The following is a 24,620-nucleotide window of genomic DNA, read 5'->3' as shown; positions in this document are numbered from 1 at the left end:
CATATCAAATGTGATTGATATCTAACAAATAAATTTGATGAATTTAAAGAAGATAACATTTTTAAGGTGCACAAGGAAAGAGCTGGTTTCTGGAAGGAACAGCACTTTTATTGCTCAGGTCTTAATCTTGACAAGTGCAGAACTTCATACCTTTCAGGAAAACCAAACAAGTAGCTGTGCATTTGTAGTGCTAAACGTACCCCACTGGTAATCAAAAATATTAGAAACAGGAAGTCACTCAGTTCATTAGTTCTTGGGTTGTTCATTTAACCTAGCAGGAAGTAGCTATTTGACTGATCCAAAAAGTACTCAGACTATAGTACTCATCCCTTTCAAGCTACTGACCAAATATGTAGTCCTTCTATTCAGTAGTTACTGAGAAAAGTGTGAATTATTCTTTATTCATACCACAAATTAATTCGTGTACACTATGGAAGTGGACCCCTCCCCCCTTATTCCCATGTATACCTTGGCCTTATATAAATGTAATGTGTATGTGTGACAACTAATGTGAACTCATAAATGGTGGGGTGCTATCACATGGTTGGAAGCAAGATCAGATCCTATACAGCCACTGCAAGAACCAAGCTGAATAGAGTCTCATACTCCTACCGCCATGTATAACCACATAGACATAGGTTGAGGAAAACATAATACAGGTTTGGGCGAATAACCACAGTTTAATTAATCTTTGCATCATATATAAAGACAATTAACAATGAAACAATAATATTTTCATTTTGCACAAACAGTCTTTGAAAAACCTGTGGTACTCCAATAGAAAACACAAAACTACACATTAAAATAAACAATAATAAAATCATGCAATAAAGGAAACTATTAAAATAACATGCAGTGTGTTAAAAGATTTTTCACATACCAATAGGGAGTGGTGGGTGGGACTAGAAATTTTTTCTGCCAAAAATTAAAAATGTCTGCATACGCCGCTGGTAAATTTGAAAATGAATAATTGCGCTCTTGTTAAAACAAGAGCCACTAATTAGTGCCCTGATTGGATAATTCAAATAAATACTGGGCCCTGATTGGCTAATGTCTTAGTAACCTAAATAGCAACTTAATTAATTAGTAAGGGCTGCAGATACTGGGAAAAACTCAATCTGATTGGTTAATTCCAATTGTATCTCTTAACAACATATTAGATCAAGTTCCCCCTATATTAATACTTCATTTAAATAAAATGAACACAATGAAAAATTCTAAGTATGTGCAGAGACATATATACACATGTGTATATATGTCTCTGGTATGTGCAAACACTCAGTAGGTGTTTGACAGATCCCACCTATTACTGTCAAGCTGTTGACCAAATATGAAGTCCTACTGTTCTGTAGTTCTAAGAAAAATGTGACAAAAATATTTGTTGAAGAAAGGGATAGACAAACAGAATGTAATATAGCCTCTACTCCAGGGTATAACATCTAGGGCACTCTCAATATGTACATACATGAAATCACTGCACCAGAATGTTTGATCAACTGGAATACTTACATGCCCTTTTGTGATAAGTATTATTAAAGCTGTATTTAGCATGTGGTGTTACACTGGGATTAATGTCTGCCCAATGGATTGTATTTTCATAACACAACAAATTATTGTTGTAAAAATAAACAATTCCATTCATTATTTCTACAAAATAAAAAATGAGCTTATTAAACAAATATATAAGGCTACATAAGTCACTTTTTGCATATTTTCATATCTTGATTTACGTTAAGAAATTTGCAATCTAATCATTACTACAAACATTTATCTGCAATTTTCTTATTGTTAACTTTCCATTTTTATGATGTAACGTTTCAGCAGCACTTGCATATGGAGTATATACCTTCTAGTTGATGTAAAAAATCACGGCTTGTGGTTTCTTATGATGATTTCACTGATAGAGGGTTTGTGCTTACTAAGTAATCTATTAAACCAAGATAGGGTTCATTATGGTAAAGCTGATCTCCATGATAGTGTTACAGACGCCATCATGATTTGGTTGACTGTAATAGAGTATCTGTGTCACAGATGAGCATGCATATGTACTATTCATCTTAAACATAATCCCTTGTTAAATTGGAATTCAGATAAATTTAAGATACAGTCACCTGAAGCAAGATGTTTCATCTAAGTAATATTGATTTCAAAATCTAACAAATTTTTAAACAGGTTTATGTAAAATTCAAACTGAACTAACTAATTGCATGGAAATTAGTATGTAGCCATGTAAGAGTGGTGTCCTTTTTTTTTTTTCATAGTCTCAATTTTGAACTTTCCTATGATCTCCTATGTAATTGTCACACAATGGCTTGTGTTAATTCAAGTCCTAGTCTTTTCTTTGGAATAGTTACATGTAATAAATTCTAAAGTCAACATGTAAAACTAATAGCAAGTATTCTAATTCCTCTGCTGACCCTTTACCAGAATATTGAGCACTGTAAACCATTGGTCCAGTAAAGTAGCATTATGAGTTTTTGATATCTGCTTAATATGAAGCTGTCATGAAGTCTGGACTTGCAGTGTTGTTTAATGATGTCTTAAGTTTCTTCTTCCTATCAATTATTGTAACTGTCATTATGTGATGTAATGTGAACTAATGATGTGATGGTTAACCTTGTCTGATAGACAACACTCCCTTCTTACCAGGTGTTTAAAGAGGCATAAAGTAATATTGATACCTAATGACTTATATAGAATGTGATAATGTAGTTCTCTTACATAACTATCTCCCACATACAGACTAAATCATTACACTGCTTATCTTAAGATTATCATTTTAATAATTAAACTCTTGACATATAATAAAGTATTTACAATATTTTGCACTGCACTAATAATACTATATATGACATGGTCTGTAGCTATGAAAGTGTTATTTTTTGCAGATATATTATCTATGTCTATGCTTCAGTCATCCTTTGTACTATACTCATCAAAACAAAATGTCTAAGCTTACTTTTGCAACTTTCTTTTTATCATAGCAGTATTTTCTACCCAAATTAACTTACTAATCAAATCAATTGAATTACAAGTAGGCCTATGGATAAGCTATAGTAATTGTTTACACTGTTATCATTAAATGGTGGTATGTGGCTATATTTGAGTTATACTTTGTAAAAAGAGATGGTCTTTAGACATCTTATATGTTCAGATATTTCACATCCAATCTTTTATAGTAATATTCTATACAAAGCACAAAAATGTCGTCATTCACCTCAAAAGCTCAAAAAACCTTTAAACAGACTTATTCAGAAGGGATATAGTTACGATACTGTTGTCAGGTCATTAAAGATGGCATATTTTGGAATTAATATTGATTCACTCATAGGGTCTTTGCATCAGAAATAAACACAATTCTTCTAAAACCAGTTGTTGGCATCATACGGGTTATGTTCTTCTCATATATTTTATGATGGTATGATACTAAACCCCTAACAGGAGGGATTGTGCTTGATTTTCATATGATGAAGACACAATCTTTCAATCAGTTTAATTGAGATCTGGAGCTGGCATGTCAGTAACTGCTAGTAGTCCTTTGTTAATTAATGTATCATTGTCATTTTGCTTAGTTTCTTCTGTTACCTGTTCTGACATTGGACTCAGACTTCTTTTAAACTCAGTTTTACTGTGCGTATTGCCGTGTGTTTGTTTATTCTACATTGGCTAGAGGTATAGGTGAGGGTTGGGATCTCACAACACATGTTTAACCCCGCCGCCTTTTTGCACCTGTCCCAATTCAGGAGCCTCTGGCCTTTGCTATGGTCTGTTGCTTTGCCTGAGTGATATTTTGTGCCATAGTTTGTGGCTTTGCTGAGTGTAATTTTTTGCTATGGTCTGTTGCTTTGCCTGAGTGATTTTTGTGCTAAGGTTTCTGGCCTTGACAGTACTTTTTTATATGGTCTGAGGCTTTGCTTGAGTGATATTTAGTGCTATGGTTTGTGGCTTGCCTGAGTGATATATTTGCTATGGTCTTTGGCTTTGTATGACATTTTGTTATGTATATAAACTTAATGGTTTGAAGCTATGTCTGAGTGGTCCATAAACAGAACTGGTCTATTGAGTGGTTCGGTGATTTTTCACAACAGTTACAAACAGTTGTCAATTTGTTATGCCTAGGTGAATTTTTCTGTATAAATGGTCTGTGGCTATGTCTGATTGATTTTTGTATTTTCTTTACTCAGAGAAATGACTATGCTTGAGTGATTTATTTCCATTGTACTTATTTTTTTCCTGAACATGCTCTACACTGTGTCATTGATGTCACCATGCAATAGCTATGGTTGGTACTATACAATAATATTTCTTCCATACTTGTGTAATGGGTCATTGTTTTATATTCATCTCTTATCAGGACCTTTAAACATTTTTTTTTCTTGTCTTATGCAATATCAATAATTAGAACATTTTTTACCTCTACAAAGATATAACATATTTAAAAATATATGATTAAGATAAAATGGGGTCATTGAGACAAAAATCCAATAAAATTGAATTAGACACACAGAGGCTATATCTTTTACCTTTGAATATCCAAACCTATTTAACCTCATTAATTTCAGAAGCAATTAGCCAGCCCCATACCAGATTTTTATAAATTTCATATTTCAGTTTAAAATTGACCGACTGTCATGGTGGTCTCGTGTTCACCCTGAGTGTGGGAGGTCATGGGTTCGAACCCTGGCCGGGTCAAACCAAAGAATTTAAAATTGGTATTTGCTGCTTCTACTCTTTGCATGCAGTATTAAGGAGTAAGAGCAAAGACTGGTCAGCTCGGAGTCAGAATAGAGTGTCTGGGTAAGGTGACATGTCTTCCTGCAGACTGTTACCTTGTGAACTTAAGCACGTAAAAAATCTGGTTCAGTGTGTCGGTCTAGTACAAAGCAGGGTTAATATTCATAATAAATTAACTTGTTCTTGTCCTGAATATACATATTAATTTGCCGCTGGACGTTAAAGCCATCCATCATCATTATCATCATTAAAATTGACCAGCATTAAAATTTACTTCAAGTTGTGGTAGGATATTTTAACTTAATTTTTTTATTATTTTAATTTTTTTTTAATTTTTAGCAAATGTGGTCATCAAACATAACATTCAAAGGGGACTGATTCCAGGTGTATCATTTCCTTGAAGTCTGAAAGCAATTGGACCAGCAGACAAGTTTTCAGACACACAGGAATAATCTAGTCACTGAAAGAGATCTTTCAATTTTTTAGTTTAAATTCGTTTTTGGAATTGAGTGGTATGTGGTATTTTTAGCAAAAGTTATTATGATTATTCGATTACAAGGTGTGTAGACAAACCTTTTAACATTTTGATTTATTTAGAATAAGTTTGGATAACAAAACCTCACACATTTGCCATTATGTAAATCTCTTTACCACTATCTCCATGAGTCTAGACAAAATGGGGTTATTCTTTCATTTTGACTTCATGTGAGGTTTTGGAATATTCTAAGGATTGACACTGAAAACCAATTCTATCCAACATAAAAATGTTCTCATCAAATTTCATTAATTTAAGGTTAATATCATTTATTCATTGGGTATATATTACCTTGTAAACTTTTAAATCCAAGGTGCATCAATCCTTTCGTTGTAGATCCTGGTTTACTATTACTTGCTAAAACTAAGCTATATAACTTCTCTCCCTTGAATGAGAACAACTGACTTCCTCTTATGAGACGCAAGTTCTTCAAATGCAACTCTTGAGTAAAAACAGAATAAATCAAAACGTATCCACTAACTTCTTCAATGGATTCCAAGAAAGTCAAATTCCAATCTTGTTCTGAACCCTCCCCATTATTATCTAAATATGTAATTTCCAAATTTCCATCTACATATGTACAGTTTGTGTATCTACGCTTATACAATTCATAGTGATCTTTAGAGCTTCCACTAACACTCATGCCCATTTTGGTTCCTCGACATACCACTGAAAAATAAATATTCTCTATAAGTTAGTCATAAATCAAAACAAAATACTACTTGCATATTTATGCTATTAATGGTTTTGGTAACATAACATGCAAAATAATGAAGTACAGGCATATACCTTTATTTTCATCATTATCAAAAAGAGTTGAAGAGGTGACAAAGCAGACTTGTCCTTATAACTGATCTATCAAATTAGGTCTAGTGTCTGTTTTTGATCATGTTTTTTTATGTGTGAATATTATGTAAATGTAAAGAAACAGACTTCTTTTCTAGTAAAACCTGCAGCTAGAAATAAATATATAAGGTAGTTAGTATTTGTCAGAAAAAGTAATTATTAAGCAATAAAATTGAGAATGGAAACAGGGAATGTGTCAAACAACCAAAGAGCAGAAAACAGCCCAAGGTCAACAATGAGTCTTCAACACAGGGAGTTAATCCCGCATCTGGAGGTGGGCTTCAGCTGGCCCCTAAACATTATTGTATACTAGTTTACTAGTTACCCTCATTTGCTTTTATTCCAAAATATAGAATAAAGCCATATTTATACCCATATGTCAGAAATTCAAAAATCAAAGGAAATGCCTTCGTAGAATCTATATTTTCTAAAATTTACAAAAAATACTTATTATTGCAAGAAAAAGTAGATGCTGAGAATGCAAATTTTCTCATATATTTCATTTTATCACAAGCAAAGTTTGGATAATATAAAAATAAGAAGATAATGGTATGATTGTCAATGAGACAACTCTCCACCAGAGACAAAATGACATTGAAGATAAGAAACAATAGGTCACTGTTCAGCCTTCAACAATGATCAAAACCCATACTCGAGCATAGCAAGCTATAAAAAGTCCTGAAATGACAAATGTAAAACAATTCAACAGCCTGACTAATGCATTCAAACCATGAAAATAAGGTCAATAGTAGATAAACCTCGCCAGGCAGACATGAACACTACGCAACAATTTCAAACACCAAATAAAGCAAACTTCATTGCTAAAAGTGACCCTGAACCACAAAAACTCCAAAAATTGACCAATGAACCAGATTGATATTAATAATACGTTTGTTACAAAATATATTGTGTTAACATTTGCCCCTTGTGATGGTTTACCTGGTGTTACTATTTCCTTGTAAAGTAAGTTACATCTGACTCATCTGATTGTCAAAAAACAAATTACATTTATACCTTCAAGGTAGTGTTTAAGAAATCTTATTTAAACTATCAAAAAGTTAAAAGAGTAAACTGCTAATATTTGTTGTACATTATTTCGTTCATTTAATGCAGTTTGAGGTTGAACAACATATAAGATGTTTTGATTTTTGTTCTTATGTTGAAACAATTATCAATAGAGAGTTATTCTTGATGAAATATTTGGAATCTTTTGCTTTTTGTAATTACTATACTGAAATAGTTATTTGCTCCATCTAAAAATATATATACTGCACTAGGCTGTACGAATTTTTGCAAGTCTGTACTAAAGTTAATTAAAGAAATAGAAAATTGTTATCTTTATTTCAGAACAGGTGAAAACTGACTTATCATGAACTGACCTAAAAAATGTCAGAAAATGATGAAAATCTTAAAGATACTTGTCTGAAATTTATAAATGATCAGATTAGATAAGAGGTGAAAACAACTCAAATGTATCAATGATGGGTAAACTGCACTACAGAAAATCAAAGGATTGCTGCTAGATAACCTCTATCTTTACTACAGTTTTTTTAAATGTATCTTTTCACAGCAGTGATTGAAAGAAGATCATTCCAAGATAATTCTACAAGAAGGTTTTTACATCATTTGATAAGATTTCATTAATTTTTGAACAGTTGGAAGAACTATCATTTTCAAATCGTAGATCATGCATACTTTTAACTGGTATGTTGGAAGTTTGCATGCTGTTTTGACATTTTCTTACGTATATTTTATAACAAAATATTTATAATCAAATAACATCAAAATTGTCAAAATGAATGAGAATAATGTGTTATTTAATTTAAGGAAAAATATCATTGAGTTCTTGACAGGCCATGTCAATTAACATCTCAAAGGCCCCAATTCAAATATTTCATATCAGATTCACTTAGGTGTGTATTTTTTTGAAATGTTGGTTTTAGTCATATCATTCCACCAGTGACCATGCATGAAGTTAAACAAGATTTGACAGAATTCATAATCTGATGACTCAATAGACATTCAATATCATTTTCCTTTCCATACTTTTCCCCAGATATTCCAAAACTGTTTCATAAAATTTCAAACTTCAAGGTTATAATTAGGTCAAAAGTAGTTCTACTGGAAAAAAATATTCATTGGAAGTGACTGCTAAAGACTTTTTACATAACTGTAAACAGCCATGGCAGACCATCCATGTCAATTCAAACAATCTGTATATTGACATAGAAAGCTATAAATAATATACCATTTTGCCTCACTTACCCCATAGAATAAGGTTACAATGTATCTGAAACCAGATATCTAAGGATGAATGGGACAACTTTGGTTTCAGCTGGATAAGTGGTTTTAGAGCTAAGAGAACATTTTGTTTTAGTTTAAGGAATGAAAGGACAGCTTTTTGACAGACAATGGATGCAAAGTAATAGCAATAATTCACACTTTAAGCCAGGAAAACTATAACCTTAAATGCCCCCTGAATATGTAGTCCTACCTAAATATTTAGGCAAATTAAAATTTCCTCAAAGAAACTTACTGTGACCAATATCAGGATAATGACTTTGGTCATTAGTAATGCTCTAATAATTTTAATGTTTGTAGAGGATACAAAACAGAAAATAAAAAACTGAACTAAAATCAGATATTGTTCTGTTCCTCTTCTTAGTATCAACAGAAACTCAAAATCAATTAAAAAATCATTTTATCAAAATGATAGCTTATAAATTATAGTTACAAAGTGTTTCATTTTAACTGTTCTGAGGATAAAGCTTGTTAATTGATTCCCTTATCTAAATACAAAGTAACTAAATCAAAGCAAATTCAATACATCAAGGGAGATAACCACATCATAGTAGAGATTTAAATGAAGACTGGGATATCACTTTGTTATCTGTTCTGATAAAGCATGGCGATAAATCATCACATTTAAGTTTTTACCATTCTTAAAAATTTCATTTAAATTTTAAGCTGATGCAGTACTGCTTTAATTAAGACTAGTGCTGAGCAAAATAAGACCTGAGTGCTGAGCAATATCAGATCCGTGCAGATTTTCTTCAAAGCTATAACTAATGTAAACTTTTGACATAAACTTCATTAAAATTCAATGAGAAATGTGTATATGTTTACAATGCTGATTAGTCGTTATATTATTCATATTCTAATTACTTCAAAAAATACCTTTGATCAACCATGGTTTTTGAAAAGATAGAGTATGGCAAAAATTATAACAAACCCTGAATACCAAGTGGTGGCATTAGATTAAAATGGGGCCTATGGGCTAATTGAGCTAAAAATGTATGAAGATTAAAGCTTGGAGAAGGAAATTTCATTAATTTTAAGTAAGGAAAAAAGACACTGGTACGTAGGAGAATTCAATTTATAAAATACACATTAAAATTATACCACACAAACACTAAGAAAAGCTGTGAAAATATAAGAACTAACAAATTCATTAAAAATCATTCAAATACAGCTCATGATTAGTAATAACAGATCACTTTACACCCCAAAATTGCTAGATTGTTTTCACATTACAAGAAGTTCATTGATTGCCACAAGAGAAGTCAAGACCATGTAACTAATTAGACATTTCACCTTGTAAATCTGAAATCTTACTGTCTACATACATCTTCCCTAATCACTGATTTATGATTAGTCTTATTTTAATTGTTCTGTAATTCGATTGTGATTGGATACTGTCATGGAAACCACTAAATCAATGCTCTTTTGTTATGTCAAATTATATCCATCATTATAAAATGATGATATTATGACATATATGCAAATGAGACATCATTCATATTTGAAAGTAATTGGTTCACTTTTTCATTACATGGTTCAATTTTTGAAACCTATAAAATGATCATCTAGGAGTTTCTATTATCTAATTTTAAGATCTAATATCATAATAATGGTATAAAAATGCATATTTTTTAGTTTTTTTCTTATATTGTGCTGCTACTCCCCTTTCCAAGGTAAGGAGAGGGTTGAGCTTTCCAAAACATGTAAGCCACCACATTCTATATGTGCCCAAGTAAGGAACCTGCAATGTCATTTGTTGCTGTCTGGCTTATTTGTTTTTTGTTTTTTTTTGTCATAATTAGGCCATTGGTTCGTTTGAATTATTTCGTATTTTGTCATGGTTGAGCAATATTAAAAGGACTGATTGTATGTTATGATCTGTTATACACTGTTATTTAATCATGATATTTCATGAAGACGATTTCAAATGTATAAAGCCTTTCCTCCCAATGTATTTTAAAGCATGCAATTAACTGTAAATTATGGGGTAAAAATAATTGCAAATTTTAATCCTTTTTTAACCTTCTTGAAACTAAAAGTGAGTTTTCTGTCATTGGGGCAAACTTTTAGTTAAGACCAGATGCTGCATTTTCAAAATGTGCCAAACTGTGAGAATTTTCACTTTCCTTAAGAGATCCAGGTAATGTGAATAAGTATGAACTCTGCTTTGAGCAAGGTTTTAACATGGTATGTGGAAATCTCAAGGTAACAGTTTCTAGACTCAAATCTGACCTCTCTGTGTTTTATACCTTTAAATAATGCATGATAGTTATCAAGCAGCAAAAAGAAACTTCAAGAATGACCCATTCCAGGTTTAAGCTACCATGGGACCAGTACATGCTTGTGCCAGACATATCTCAGAGTTCAATTTTATATTATTGAAGTTTGTTTGCTTTCCATAGGAGAAAACACTTGTCAGATATGTTACGACAGGAAATTATACAAAAATTGTCAATAACAATTAATATTAGTTAAAGAAAAAACTCTAAAATTTTAGTCTCTTAAAACGGTACATCTTGATATATTCTTATATATCTTATTATTTGCTCATATCTTTTATGTTACAAATTTTCTGTTAGCTAAATGTTTTAGAAACCTACAGTTTATAGGTTTAAATAGTTGATAGTTGTCCATTCATTTGTTGCTGATTTTAAATAACCTTTAGGATGGGTGGTTACTACTTTATGATCAGTGATGGACAAATGAAGAGAGTTGATTATCATACAAAAAATATGAACAGAATTTGATGAAAACTAGAGTATTAATCAATGAATGATGATTTCTGTGGGTTAAGTGTTGATTTTGTCCAATATTGCAATCATTGAATGCTTACATTAGAGTAAAATGTTCATACTACAAATCATTGTGTACAATGCATTTTTCTATTGGAACTCCTTTTATGCCTGAAACTTATATGCCATTTTTATCATAAAGATTCATAAAGAAAATCTAACCTCATGAATTTTGTGCCATCCTCAAGTGCTTTTCTGGATTTACCTCCATCAGGAACATGCACTCAACCCAAACTTTTGAAATACTTAGAAAAGCTAAAGAGCTACATGTAGCTATATAACCAAAAGTTACCTAAAATGAATAGCCAAATTCATCAAAAGGCAATTTGGCTTGATGGAATTGGAACCTTTCTAAGTAAATTCTTAATTTATCATTATGGATAATTTTAGGAGGGGGGAGATTAGATACAATTCTCACAGAACATTGGAATTACAAGTTTACATCAACCATTCTTTTGACATAAACCAATGAAATTTCATTTCAATGACTTCATCAAGTATTCTGTAATAAACAAAACATACGAAAATGGACAGTACACCCACAATATCAGCTAAACAAGTCATCTGCACTTACATTTTAATTATTAACAAACATTTTCACCCTCTGGCTAAGTTGAAGTTTTTTAATCACTGATAACAAATTTGCTAATTTTAGCTTCAAATTTCATGATATCTGTAATAATTATACCACAAGGAAATAGTGCATCAGTGACTGATTATCCTGTATAAGCCAGAGGCTGAAGAAATGATTTTACAGTGACACACCAAGTCTAATGTATTTCTTCAACCACACTGTTCAAGAATCTGATAATAAAGAGTATTGTAAATTCAGATATATTCAGAGATTTTTATTAATGCGAATAATGTGTTTGGGTGAGTATTGCAATAATATGCAGCTTTTCCTGAAATCACAATACTATATCTTGCATTTTTTTAATTCTTCGAAAATCACAAAAATAAATGTACGCAATAATTTCTGAATTTAGAGTATTATTTTATTCAATAGTTATTTCAGTATAAGAATATTAAAAAAATATTTAATTCTTGCTATTCACTCACTGTCTGAGATTTAAAAAAAAAAATTAAATGCACTTTTATAAATTTTAATCCACAAAAAAGCTTCAAAGTTTGAAGGGTAATATTTTGTGCCTTTATTAATTCATGCTATCAGGACCATGTGTTGGTTGTTGTTGGTTTGGTTTGTTGTTGATTCTGTGCTTTTTTTATAGGAGTTGGGTGTTGGTAGTTGATGTGGTCAGAAAATGTACTGTCCAGTATTTTTATGATTATTCAATATATGAAATTTAAGGTTGACCAAATTCAACTGAAATGAATTAAAGAATAATTGACCTGTCCCAGGCCCAAACTTGCATAACAATTCTTGCTGACTCTGTCCAGCTATGTAGGATGCATACAACGGTCATGGCCCTGTTTGGTTTGATTTGTTAATATCCATGCTCAAATTGGAAAAAAAAAAAGTCTAAGTACATTGATAACACAGAAAAATTACTATGTTGTAAGACTTGAAACCATAAATTCCAGATCTTGATACATTGTCTTTATAATTCTCTGATACTTAATTTTATAACAGGAGAGTACTTGTACTTTAAAAATCTGTACAAAAATATAAATTTTGTGATAAATATGAACCTAGTAATTATTGTTATTTAAGAAAAAGGTTGAGCATAGTCAGCTGTAAAACCTGGGTTGATCTACTTGAATTAGAATGTCCCAATATACACAAACAATAAAAGATAATGTGGAATAAAATGTTGTAAGACAACTACACAACAACACAAGTTATACCAAATAAATGGAGAATGTGTCTATGGGCCACAGATGCCCCTGCTTGTAAATATGCATGAGTCAACTTCCACATACAGATGCAGGATTCAGATGTAGTTAAGACAATTTTGTGATTATAAGCAATGTGTATAAGTTTCATAATATTTGGTTGAGGCAAACTAAAGTTAGAGAACGGAAACGACAGATTAAGCAATTTTTCCATTTATCAAGAACGGTAAAAGTGACGCCACCCAATTTCAAACTTGATCTGTGTTTTGTGGTAATAAGCATTGTGTATAAGTTTTATAACATTTGGTTGAGGCAAACTAAAATAAGAGAACGGAAACCAATTTTTGGGAATTAATGACGGACGGGACGGACAGACAGACAGGAAGGACAAGGGTAACACTTAATGCCCCCTCTGCTACGGCGAGGGCATAATAACAGATGCCTTCTAAGGTTGCAGTATAGTCTTCAACACCAAACAAGCACCCACATGTGTTCATATAGTCCAAAGACTTCAACACTAAACAAGCACCCACATGTGTACATATAGTCCAAAGTCTAGACAAGAATCAACATGTGTACATATAGTTCAAAGTCTAGACAAGCACCCACATGTGTACATATAGTCCAAAGTCTAGACAAGCACCCACATGTGTACATATAGTCCAAAGTCTTCAACACTAAAACAAGCATCCACATGTGTACATATAGTCCAAATTCTAGACAAGCACCCACATGTGTACATATAGTTCAAAGTCTAGACAAGCACCCACATGTGTACATATAGTCCAAAGTCTAGACAAGCACCCACATGTGTACATATAGTCCAAAGTCTTCACCACTAAACAAGCACCCACATGTGTTCATATTAGTCAAAAGTCTTCAACGCTAAACAAGCACCCACATGTGTACAATTATAGTCCAAAGTCTTCAACACTAAACAAGCACCCACATGTGTACAATAAAGGTCCAAAGTCTTCAATGCTAAACAAGTACCCACATGAGTTCATATTAGTCCAAAGTCTTCAACACTTGAACAAGCACCCACATGTGTACATATAGTCCAAAGTCTTCAACACTAAACAAGCACCTATATGTGTACATATAGTCCAAAGTCTTCAACACAAAACAAGCACCCTCATGTGTTCATATAGTCCAAAGTCTACAACACTTAAAACGAGCACCTACATGTGTACATATAGTCCAAAGTCTAGACAAGTTATTGAATAAATTGTACATTATAAGCTGATCAAACATTTAGCACAAAATTCTCAATAGACAAAAAAATCAGAAATATTGACATCTTGTGTAAATTTAGCCAGGAATTACATGACAGTTATTTGTCACATGTACCATAAGGGGTAGTTTAACTGCTTTTGCCCATAATTTTTAACCTTTCATGATTTTTAATCTTTCATGTGATATCTTCAAATAAACAGCTTCGCCACGAGCACATGATACACCCGTCATCTTGTGTGTGAGGTTTTATGCAATAATCATAAATCGTTTCTGAGATACGGCGCGACATGTGAAAACCCCCCTTTTTTTACAAAAAACTCAATAACTCTAAAATAAAACTTTGAATCATCACCAAAAAGTATACAGATTTTCAGATTAATATAACTAAAAAGTGTGTAAAGTTTTAAGCAATAATCATAAATCGTTTTTGAGATACGGCGCGACATGTGAAATAAACAGCTGCGCCATGAGCGCATGATGTGAAAACCCCCCTTTTTTAACAAAAAACTCAATAACTCTAAAATAAAACTTTGAATCATCACCAAAAAGTATATAGATCTTCAGATTAATATAACTAAGAAGTGTGTAAAGTTTTAAGCAATAATCATAAATCGTTTTTGAGATACGGCGCGACATGTGAAATAAACAGCTGCGCCATGAGGGCATGATGTGAAAACCCCCCTATTTTTACAAAAAACTCAATAACTCTAAAATAAAACTTTGAATCATCACCAAAAAGTATACAGATCTTCAGATTAATATAACTAAGAAGTGTGTAAAGTTTTAAGCAATAATCATAAATCGTTTTTGAGATACGGCGCGACATGTGAAATAAACAACTGCGCCATGAGTGCATGATACGCCCGTCGTCTTGTGTGTGAATTTTTATGCAATAAGCATAAATAGTTTCTGACATACGGCGTGACATGCGAAAACCCCCTTTCTTTTTTTACAAAAAACTCAATATCTCTAAAATAAAATTTTGAATCAAAACCAAAAAGTATACAGATCTTTAGATTAATATAACGAAGAAGTGTGTAAAATTTTAAGCAATAATCATAAATTGTTTTTGAGATAGGGCGCGACATGTAAAAACCCCCCTTTTAAAAAAAAAAAATCAATATCTCAAAAATAAAATTTTGAATCAAAACCAAAAAGTATACAGATCTTTAGATTAATATAACTAAGAAGTGTGTAAAATTTTAAGCAATAATCATAAATCCTTTTTGAAATACGGTGCGACTTGTGAAAAACCCCTCCCCTTTTTTAACAAAATACTCAATATCTCTAAAATAAAATTTTGAATCATCACCAAAAAGTATACAGATCTTTTGATTAATATAACTAAGAAGTGTGTAAAGTTTTAAGCAATAATCATAAATTGTTTTTGAGATATGGCGCGACATGTGAAAAAAAACACACACCTGTTTTAGTTACTAAGTCCCGTAACTCAAAAAGTTCTAATCTTATTTTCACCAAAAAGTATACAGATCGTTTGACCATCATAAGAAACAACTATGTTAAGTTTCATGAAATTTTGATAAGTCGTCCTCAAGTTACGGTGCGACATGTGGACGCCAGACAGACGGACAGACGGACGGCAGACATTTGTATACCAAAATACGTCCCGTCCCATCAAAATTTTGACCAGCGTATAAAAAGCAACATGATTAAAAATTTACTATTTTCATGCTTGCAGTCTATTTTATTTAGTTTAAATGAACAGAAACAATTTACATACATATAATAGCTCTTGATAAAAAAATGTTGCACGTAAATATGTAACCTTGATCCTATTGACCACCAAATAATCTTTTTATTATACTCCCTCTCATTTGGATATGCTATTTTGACAAGATTACATTCAAGAGATAGACAAGTAATTACAGAAAGTCCCTGTGAAAGACATTCTGTACAATGACATTTTCCAAGAACCTATAATCTAATATTTCTATGTATAATTCAATAACACACAAGATCTGCACATCACTGCTTAAGACATTGATTCATTGACAAATTTTTCCTTGGATTAGAGAAATGTCCACTAAGCTGACAATGTTTTATAATATAAATACCAGACATCCATTCTAGAATTTATGTTCATTCTAATGAAAGGCTAAAACAACTGATATATTTTCATCTTTGCTGTCAATTATAGCCACAAAGATGTGACAAAAACAAATAAGGAATGTGGCCAATAGGACACTGACTGACACAGCAGCATTCCTATAACTTATTTAAAATAAGAAAGGCAACAGTCAGAGACCTTTTAAAATGAATATTCCCACAAAAAAGTATTCAACTGCACAATATATAAGTGCTGATCTATTTGTGTGAGGGTTTCAAATTTGTCCTAGTTCAATTGTCCCAAAGCTATCTTATATTTGTTTTCACAGGTACTTTGTCAGGGGAATATTGGTCTTTAATTCAAGCATACTTTGAAAGATTTATTGGACTTACATTCTATTTAGAATATAATCTTTTGTATTATTATCCCCTTTTCACACTGATCCACCCTCCAACCTGAGACAGGATTGAGCTGTAATTTGTAAGTTAGACTTTTTTTCCTGATCCTATTACTGTTTTGAAGAAAATGTATCATGGTACATTTCAAAAGTGTGGAAGTGGTCAGATCAACAACATCTGGAAAAAAAACACTTGTTTTATGAAATACGTTCTGGTGAGATGAAAGAAAAGACAGCAATTCCCGTAAGGCACATAACTAGATCATTGTTAACAATATTCTTATTTCCTTCACAGTTGTGAGTCTTCATTTAATTTCCCTTGAGACAAACATCAAGCCGCCTTCTGATCCAAGTCAATCAAATGCTTTATCAATTTCTATTGTCCCATGATCAACACTGAATGTTTATACTCGAAGTTATACAACATTTTTATTTTAAAAATTACCAAAAAAATATGTAATGAATACTAGAATTGCAGAGCAAGATTTTGTGATAGATTCTGTACTTTAAAACATTAAAATGATCAGTCTATATTAGATATAATGATCAGTCTATATTGGATATAATGATCAGTCTATATTGGATATAATGATCAGTCTATATTGGATGTAATGATCAGTCTATATTGGATATAATAATCAGTCTATATTGGATATTATGATCAGTCTATATTGGATATAATGATCAGTCTATATTAGATATAATGATCAGTCTATATTAGATATAATAATCAGTCTATATTGGATATAATGATCAGTCTATATAAGATATAATGATCTGATCAGTCTATATTAGATATAATGATCAGTCTATATTAGATATAATAATCAGTCTATATTGGATATAATGATCAGTCTATATTAGATATAATAATCAGTCTATATTGGATATAATGATCGGTCTATATTGGATATAATGATCAGTCTATATTGGATAAAATTACATCATAACTCTTCTTCTTCAGGAATATCAAAACCTAGAAATTTTTGGTGTTTTATATATATATAATGAATCAATAATGTCATATTTTCCACTAGATATTAAACTTTCATTAATCAATCATTATTGAAATTAAAAATACATCAGAATTCGAAAAATATTCTTACTTAATCTAGCCATGGAAGTAATTTTGTCGTATATACGTGCGAAGTAACCCGAATACTCCATTCGTTACATTCCGTTGATGTACACTGCCGAATAGAGTCATTCGTTCAATTTTAATTTTAGTCCAATTTTCCTATTTCTGGTTAGTTCGATCTTAATAGTACCGACAGCTATCACATATGAAATTGGAGAACAAGGCTGGGTCATTTTCAATTTTAATATTTACAGACAGTTAAAAAGCCATTTCCGTAAGTTAAGAAGATGATTGTACAAAAAATACGTTTGGACCCCCTTTTATTAAATACGAATAATCTAAGTCTTTCGTGTATTAGTCAATTAAAATATTCACAATTCTAAATGGTTCTATCCTTTAATTTATAGTTCTTGATACATAAACTAATTCCTGTAAAAATGAATTTGCCGTAAGACAGATAGCGTCAAGCTCATTTTGTCGGTTTGTTTTAATTTTTGCTGTAGCTTGTTATATTAATACAAGTATTCCACAATAAACACTTTTTAAAAAAATATATGTTTACGAACATATTATCCCTATTTTAGCTGTCCAGTTTCAATAATGTAATCAATGACATTTATGACATATACATAAATTTAGAATACTTCTCGATAAACTTTGCACACTTCAACAGTAAATAAAATGCTCCCGCAGGGCACAGCTTGATACGACCGCAGAGGTCGAACCCTGAACAGTTGGGGCAAGTATGGGCACAACATTCAAGCTGGATACAGCTTTGCATTTGGATTGTGATTAAATATTTGACACAGCATAGGTTTCTGACACAGAATGAATGTGGTCTAAGAACTTAAAAATTTTAAATTGGACATTCACCTATTATGGTCCAATATCCAAAATCTAAATACATGGTTAGATTCAGCATATCAAAGAACCCCAAGAATTCAATTTTTGATGAAATCAAACAAAGTTTAATTTTGGACCCTTTTTACCTCAATGTGGACAAAGTTGATAACGGGGCCCAAAAATCAAAAATCTAAGTACATGGTTAGATTCAGCATATCAAAGAACCCCATATATTCAATTTTTGTTGAAATCAAACAAAGTTTAATTTTGGACCCCAATTTGGACCAACTTGAAAACTGGGCCCATAATCAAAAATCTAAATACATGTTTAGATTCAGCATATCAAAGAACCCTAAGAATTCAATTTTTGTTAAAATCAACTTTAGTTTAATTTTGGACCCTTTGAACCTTAATGTAGACCAATTTGAAAACGGAACCAAAAATTAAGAATCTAAATACACGGTTAGATTCGGCATATCAAAGAACCCCAATAATTCAATTTTTGATGAAATCAAACAAAGTTTAATTTTGGACCCTTTGGACCTCAATGTGGACCAATTTAAAAACAGGGCCCAAAATCCAAAAACTTAATACACGGTTAGATTCAGCATATTAAAGAACCCCAAGAATTCAAGAATAAAACCCCATTGAAATTGGTCAAGAAATAAGCAATTTATACGAAGTATCTTCTTTTGCACAATACTGTGCAATTAAATATTTCTTGCTATTGCGCAATACTGTACAATTGACAATTTCTTCCTATTGCGCAATATTGTGCTATTGGATATTTCTTGCTATTGCGCAATACTGTGCAATTGAAGATTTCTTGCTATTGCACAATACTGTGCAATTGAAGATTTCTTGCTATTGTGCAATACTGTGCAATTGAAAATTTCTTGCTATTGCACAATACTTATTATATAATAATTTACACATCCTGTTTGGTGTGTATCTCCTACCATATCATTATTATTTGCTTTTAAATATAAATCAGAAATAACCAACTTAAAATGGAAAAACCCTTTGTGGTATGGTACCTTGCAGTACAATTTCAGAGAGATCCATAAACTTGAACACAAGTTATTGTCTGGAAACTAGAAAAATGTGTTTTTTGGCCCCTTTTTGGCCCCAAATTCCTAAACGTTTAGGGCAATTACCCCCAAACTCAAACCCAGCTTTCCCTTTGTGATATTGAACCTTGAAGTACAATTTCAGAACGATCCATACACTTACACACAAGTTATTGTCATGAAACTAGAAAAATGCTTGTTTTTTGCCCCTTTTTTGGCCCCTAATTTCTAAAATTTTGAGGCAATTACCCCCAAAATCAATCCCAGCATTCCTTTTGTGATATGTAACCTTGTGGTACAATGTCACAGAGATCCATACACTAACACACAAGTTATGTCTGGAAGTTACAAAAATGCTTATTTTTGGCCCCTTTTTGGCCCCTAATTCCTTTACTGTTGGTACCATAACCCCCAAAATCAATCCCAACCTTTCTTTTGTGGTATTGAACCTTGTGTTAAACTTTCATAGAGATCCATTCACTTTAACTAAAGTTAGAGTGCGAAAACCAATGTGTCTTCGGACAACGCCGGTTGACGCCAGACGATGACGACGACGATGACGACGACGCCAACGTCATACCAATATACGACCACAAAAATTTTTTTGCGGTCGTATAAAAAATCTATGTCTAGATTTGTCTACATTATTTTGTTAAACATCATGTGAAACCTGATCGATTCATCGGTATTTAACTGTTTAACTCGGGATACGCTTTTCACCAGAAAATACTTTAAGAACAGTTTAAAACAAACGGTAAAAAGCAAAAATATGCTAAATTAAATACAATTTTCCATGCTAAACTGTTGTAGATTGAACAATTTTCGTCCGTTTTTCAAGTTTTTTACATCATACAACTTCTTTCTGAAGGTAGAGGTTTTATATGATACAGCGCCACCTTCTTATTAATAAACCTCGGATTTCACACAGGTGCTTTATAATTACCGGACTCGATAAAATCATGTGACTGATAAGAAATTCCAGATGCCATTTTACAACCGCGGTATCACAGATAGTAACCAAAGGGGTCTTGCCGCTGAGACTATAATTGGATAAAATCATATGACTTTAGTACAGAGCTCTGCAGGCTATTAATACATGCTAATTAGTCGTTGTTATTCCTTTTAAATATTACTTCCATGATCTAGCAAATATGCACATTGTAAAAGGTAGTTTGATACTGCAACAATGGTTCAAATAATAGGGTCCAGTAGACCTGTCTTTTCTAGGAGGAGACTTTTCATTTTTGAATTATGAAAGTCAAAGACCTCTTATTCTTAACACTATCCTTTATAGGTCTTGGCCCTTTCATTATTTAAAGCAAATTTGAACCCTTGTGCAAGGACAATGGCACTGAACAATATGGAGCAATGGTTTCACATTATGTGACCTTTCTGAAATCATCAGTCACTCACCTGCAACAATTATATTGTGTTAATTACCTTATCTAATGCATAATATAACAGCTCAATGATCAAATTCAATTATTTTGCAATTTTAAGTCAGTAAATATTAAAATGACCTAATAAAAGCATTAAACTGGAAGATTTTCACTTATCAATTACATGCATGAAAATAAAATTCTTAGAAAAAATATTCAAAAATTCTGCCAAGTTTCAGTACTGTAATATTTTCACTAATTATAAGATTTATCTTAAAATTATTTTTGCTTTATTTCAATTGACTTTTTTTCAAATTTAAAGACAAACAGGATATTGATTGCTGGCCAAGTTTCAGTACAAGAAGATGTTTTTACTTTCTATCTTATCACTGATAGTTAACAGACAGATAAATACTAGTAAAATTTTGATGAATGTTTCACTGATAATCATTACTTTATTTTTTATGGCATTTATTTCTAAATGTCTTAATTTTCAAGATAGACACCTAAGATAACACTGTAAAGTACCTTCTGGATCTTTCAAGAAATATGCACTTAAATGGAATAAGAAATATACATACATGAACAAGGGAAGTCATTTTTATTATCCTTATAACCCTGGGAGGTGTACTTTTGGTTTTATGTCTTAGATATATATTTGAAGTCTCAAAAATTCAGAATGTCTTTATATAAACAATGTATAAAGGTCCTGAAATTATTTAGGACCACCACACATGATGCCTAAAAGCTGTAATGCTGTATGTCCTGGGACAAAATATTATCAAATACTGTTCTTCACAATACATTCTATATAAAACTGCATTGAAATGAAATAAAAAAAGTAAATGGACACATCTGAATAAAATGTTTTACTCTGTTTAAGCATACAGGACACAGAAGTTAGATTGTCTTTGGATTATTAATAAATATATAAACTGGTGTACAAATTAATTCCTGTTATCCTTTTTATGTTTTATATAATTTGAAAAAAGATGATAGATGAGGCTTATCCAGAACATTTGGTAAATACAGAGGGTGTTCTGTGTGAAAAAAAGGTTCATTTATAAATAATCTTCATATCATAAGCATGGGATTTATTACAATGTTTACACATTATTCACATTTTCAATATCTACCATTAAAATTTTTAACCAGCATTCAACTTCCTAATATAAACCTTTATTTATGAATATGAAACAAAACATCTGTATAAGAGGATTTTATTTTGATCTTTAGTTTCATGACCTTTTGTAAAATATATAAAAGGAGAGGTTTACCACATTTTCAGAAAACTATAAAATTGGCATGGGAGTTCATTCAACAAAATATACATTTAAATTGTTTCTAAAACTTTGCACATTAACAGTTCCAAATGATGAAAGCAATAAGTATCATGTTCAGTGTATATAAAAGCATAGATGTATAAACCCATGACCCATGACCCATGACCCATGGGTTTATACATCAATGATGAAAAATTATATACAACAGACATTTTACCCAGTTCAATTAAAATCCAGAAATACTTTCACTTGTAATGTATATTCCCTAAAAAAATACAAGGACAGTTCCATAACCATGATGTAACAACTAATTGTGGGAGTATATTGATTACAATATAGTTTATAGATGAAACATGTCCTTCCATCAGAACCCCAGATATTCAATAATTATACTCAATAACTAGGAAGGGTTCATCCATCCTTCACTTTATAAACAAGACAAATAAATTAATGCATTAACCTAAAAGACAACACTGAACAGGAGTGCAAAAACAACATAAGTCTGCTGATCAATCAATAAAACAAATACTATAAAATTGTCTGTCTTAAATCAATCTATCTACACAATAAAACTGATTTTAAAATATAAATTCCTTACTTGCTACCTGCTATTACTTGTGCACACAATCCTACATTTCTCCATAAAACTTGAGTGTATTTTTTTATGGTCTTATCATGAAATAAAATGTTTGAGTATATAAAATACAAATTTTAAAACATTGTAAGTGTTTCACACCAAGTACTATTTTGGCCATATTCAAGACAGAAGCAATTTAACAAATAAGAATTGAAACACTTAACAATCTCATTTTAGCTGAAATATGGATTATTTTGTCAAAAGGTCTATGGATTTAGGAAAACAACAATCAACCTGAATCAAAAGGTCAATGAGCTTTTAAACTTTAGAAAGTCAATTCACTGGTCAAATGAAATCTGTCAGGTGGACCTGACTTCACTTGACCACTGGAATCTGAAAATGGTGTCACTGCAATATGACAAATATCAGACAGACATCTATTTACTAGTTCATAGCAACCAAATTATACAATTGTTGACTTATCATCTGACAGACCTCATTCTGAAAACTTGACCTGTCTGACACCACTCAGGTTGCATGAAAATATGGCCATTGTCATGGGACAATGACATCATCATTATCTACAGTACTCATTTTTGCTATCCTACCTGAAAGTGGGCAATAATAAAGAGATAATTTGCAAATTAAAGGCTGACAGAAAAGTACTAAACCTATATCTTGCCTAATTGCAAGATAAAAAAAAATATATGTGTAATTCGCAGACTTCAAATATTTACCATTGGTGCAGAACTTTGAGTTAGAATGTATAAAATATACACCCCTAATATATGACATTGTAGCTAACTAAACCAAAAATTTATATACATTTATGTTTTGACTATCTGAGCACAAATACACTTTTTCATAACTATGTCATCATAAACTAATTGTCATCATAAACTATGTCATCATAAACATGAATGAAACATTTGGAATTGCACATTGAGCAAACAACAATCAATCAATTAATCAATTAATCAATCAATCAATCAATCATTCATTCATTACTATAAATTTAACAAGTCTGCTTCAAATAAGTATGCTATCAACTGTAATGATTATGTCCAGCAAAAAGCTGATCCTCATATTGATTGATCTAAAATTTTAAAAATGTCAATATCATCTATTACAAACTACCACCAACACTACCAATCTCTAGAGAACAGCTATACATTAGTCCCTCCTACAACATCCCATTAGGTTTTATATTCCTTATTATATTTTCTAAAAACAATTCACTTTGTTTTTATTCATATTTCATTGGAAAAAATATTCTTTGTAACTACTTTACAATTGTCTAATACGGACCAAACTGACAATCCTTGGGGAAAACATTAACTTACATATCTTCTATTAATAGCACAAAACAGCTCTTGTGATCCCATAATTAAATATGAACAAAATTGTAATTCAACATGCCATTCCAAAAAATAGATCAGACTTGAAGGCAGATGGACAATGGTCTATACTGAAGATTTAAATATATGGAAATATAAAATATATCAAGAGTTCACATGCTGAAATGTCTCACTTGCTTAACTAGTCATGATTGATTGTATGCGAAAAATCTTTAAGATAAATGTTGAACTACATGTATCAAATAATTTTTACAATAAAATTAATGATCCATGTAAATGAGTTGAAGGTCAGATGAACCTTGCAAGACAGACATGTACACCTTACAATC

The 24,620-nt window shown here is 31.5% G+C and overlaps 1 protein-coding gene across 3 annotated transcripts in view; it reads right to left on the bottom strand.

Moving 5' to 3' along the window:
* LOC127718868 (epidermal growth factor receptor-like) overlaps positions 1 to 24,620 on the bottom strand; it is a 213,534-nt gene that overhangs the window by 110,837 nt on the left and 78,077 nt on the right. For 2 of the 3 annotated variants that reach the window (XM_052224917.1, XM_052224918.1), the window contains exons 2-3: positions 5,561 to 5,938; positions 1,510 to 1,647 (exon numbers count right to left, since the gene is read on the bottom strand). In XM_052224917.1, coding sequence (XP_052080877.1) covers positions 1,510 to 1,647; positions 5,561 to 5,938 — 516 coding nt within the window. Of the gene's footprint in view, positions 1 to 1,509; positions 1,648 to 5,560; positions 5,939 to 16,698; positions 18,439 to 24,620 lie in introns of those variants that run through there. The other variant, XM_052224919.1, reaches the window with a different exon arrangement.

The sequence above is a fragment of the Mytilus californianus genome, unplaced genomic scaffold, assembly GCF_021869535.1.
Source record: "Mytilus californianus isolate M0D057914Y unplaced genomic scaffold, xbMytCali1.0.p SCAF_10, whole genome shotgun sequence".
Classification (NCBI taxonomy): Eukaryota; Metazoa; Mollusca; class Bivalvia; order Mytilida; family Mytilidae; genus Mytilus; species Mytilus californianus.
The sequence above is the reverse complement of the archived record's forward strand: the minus strand, read 5'-3'. Positions and strand labels throughout refer to the sequence as shown.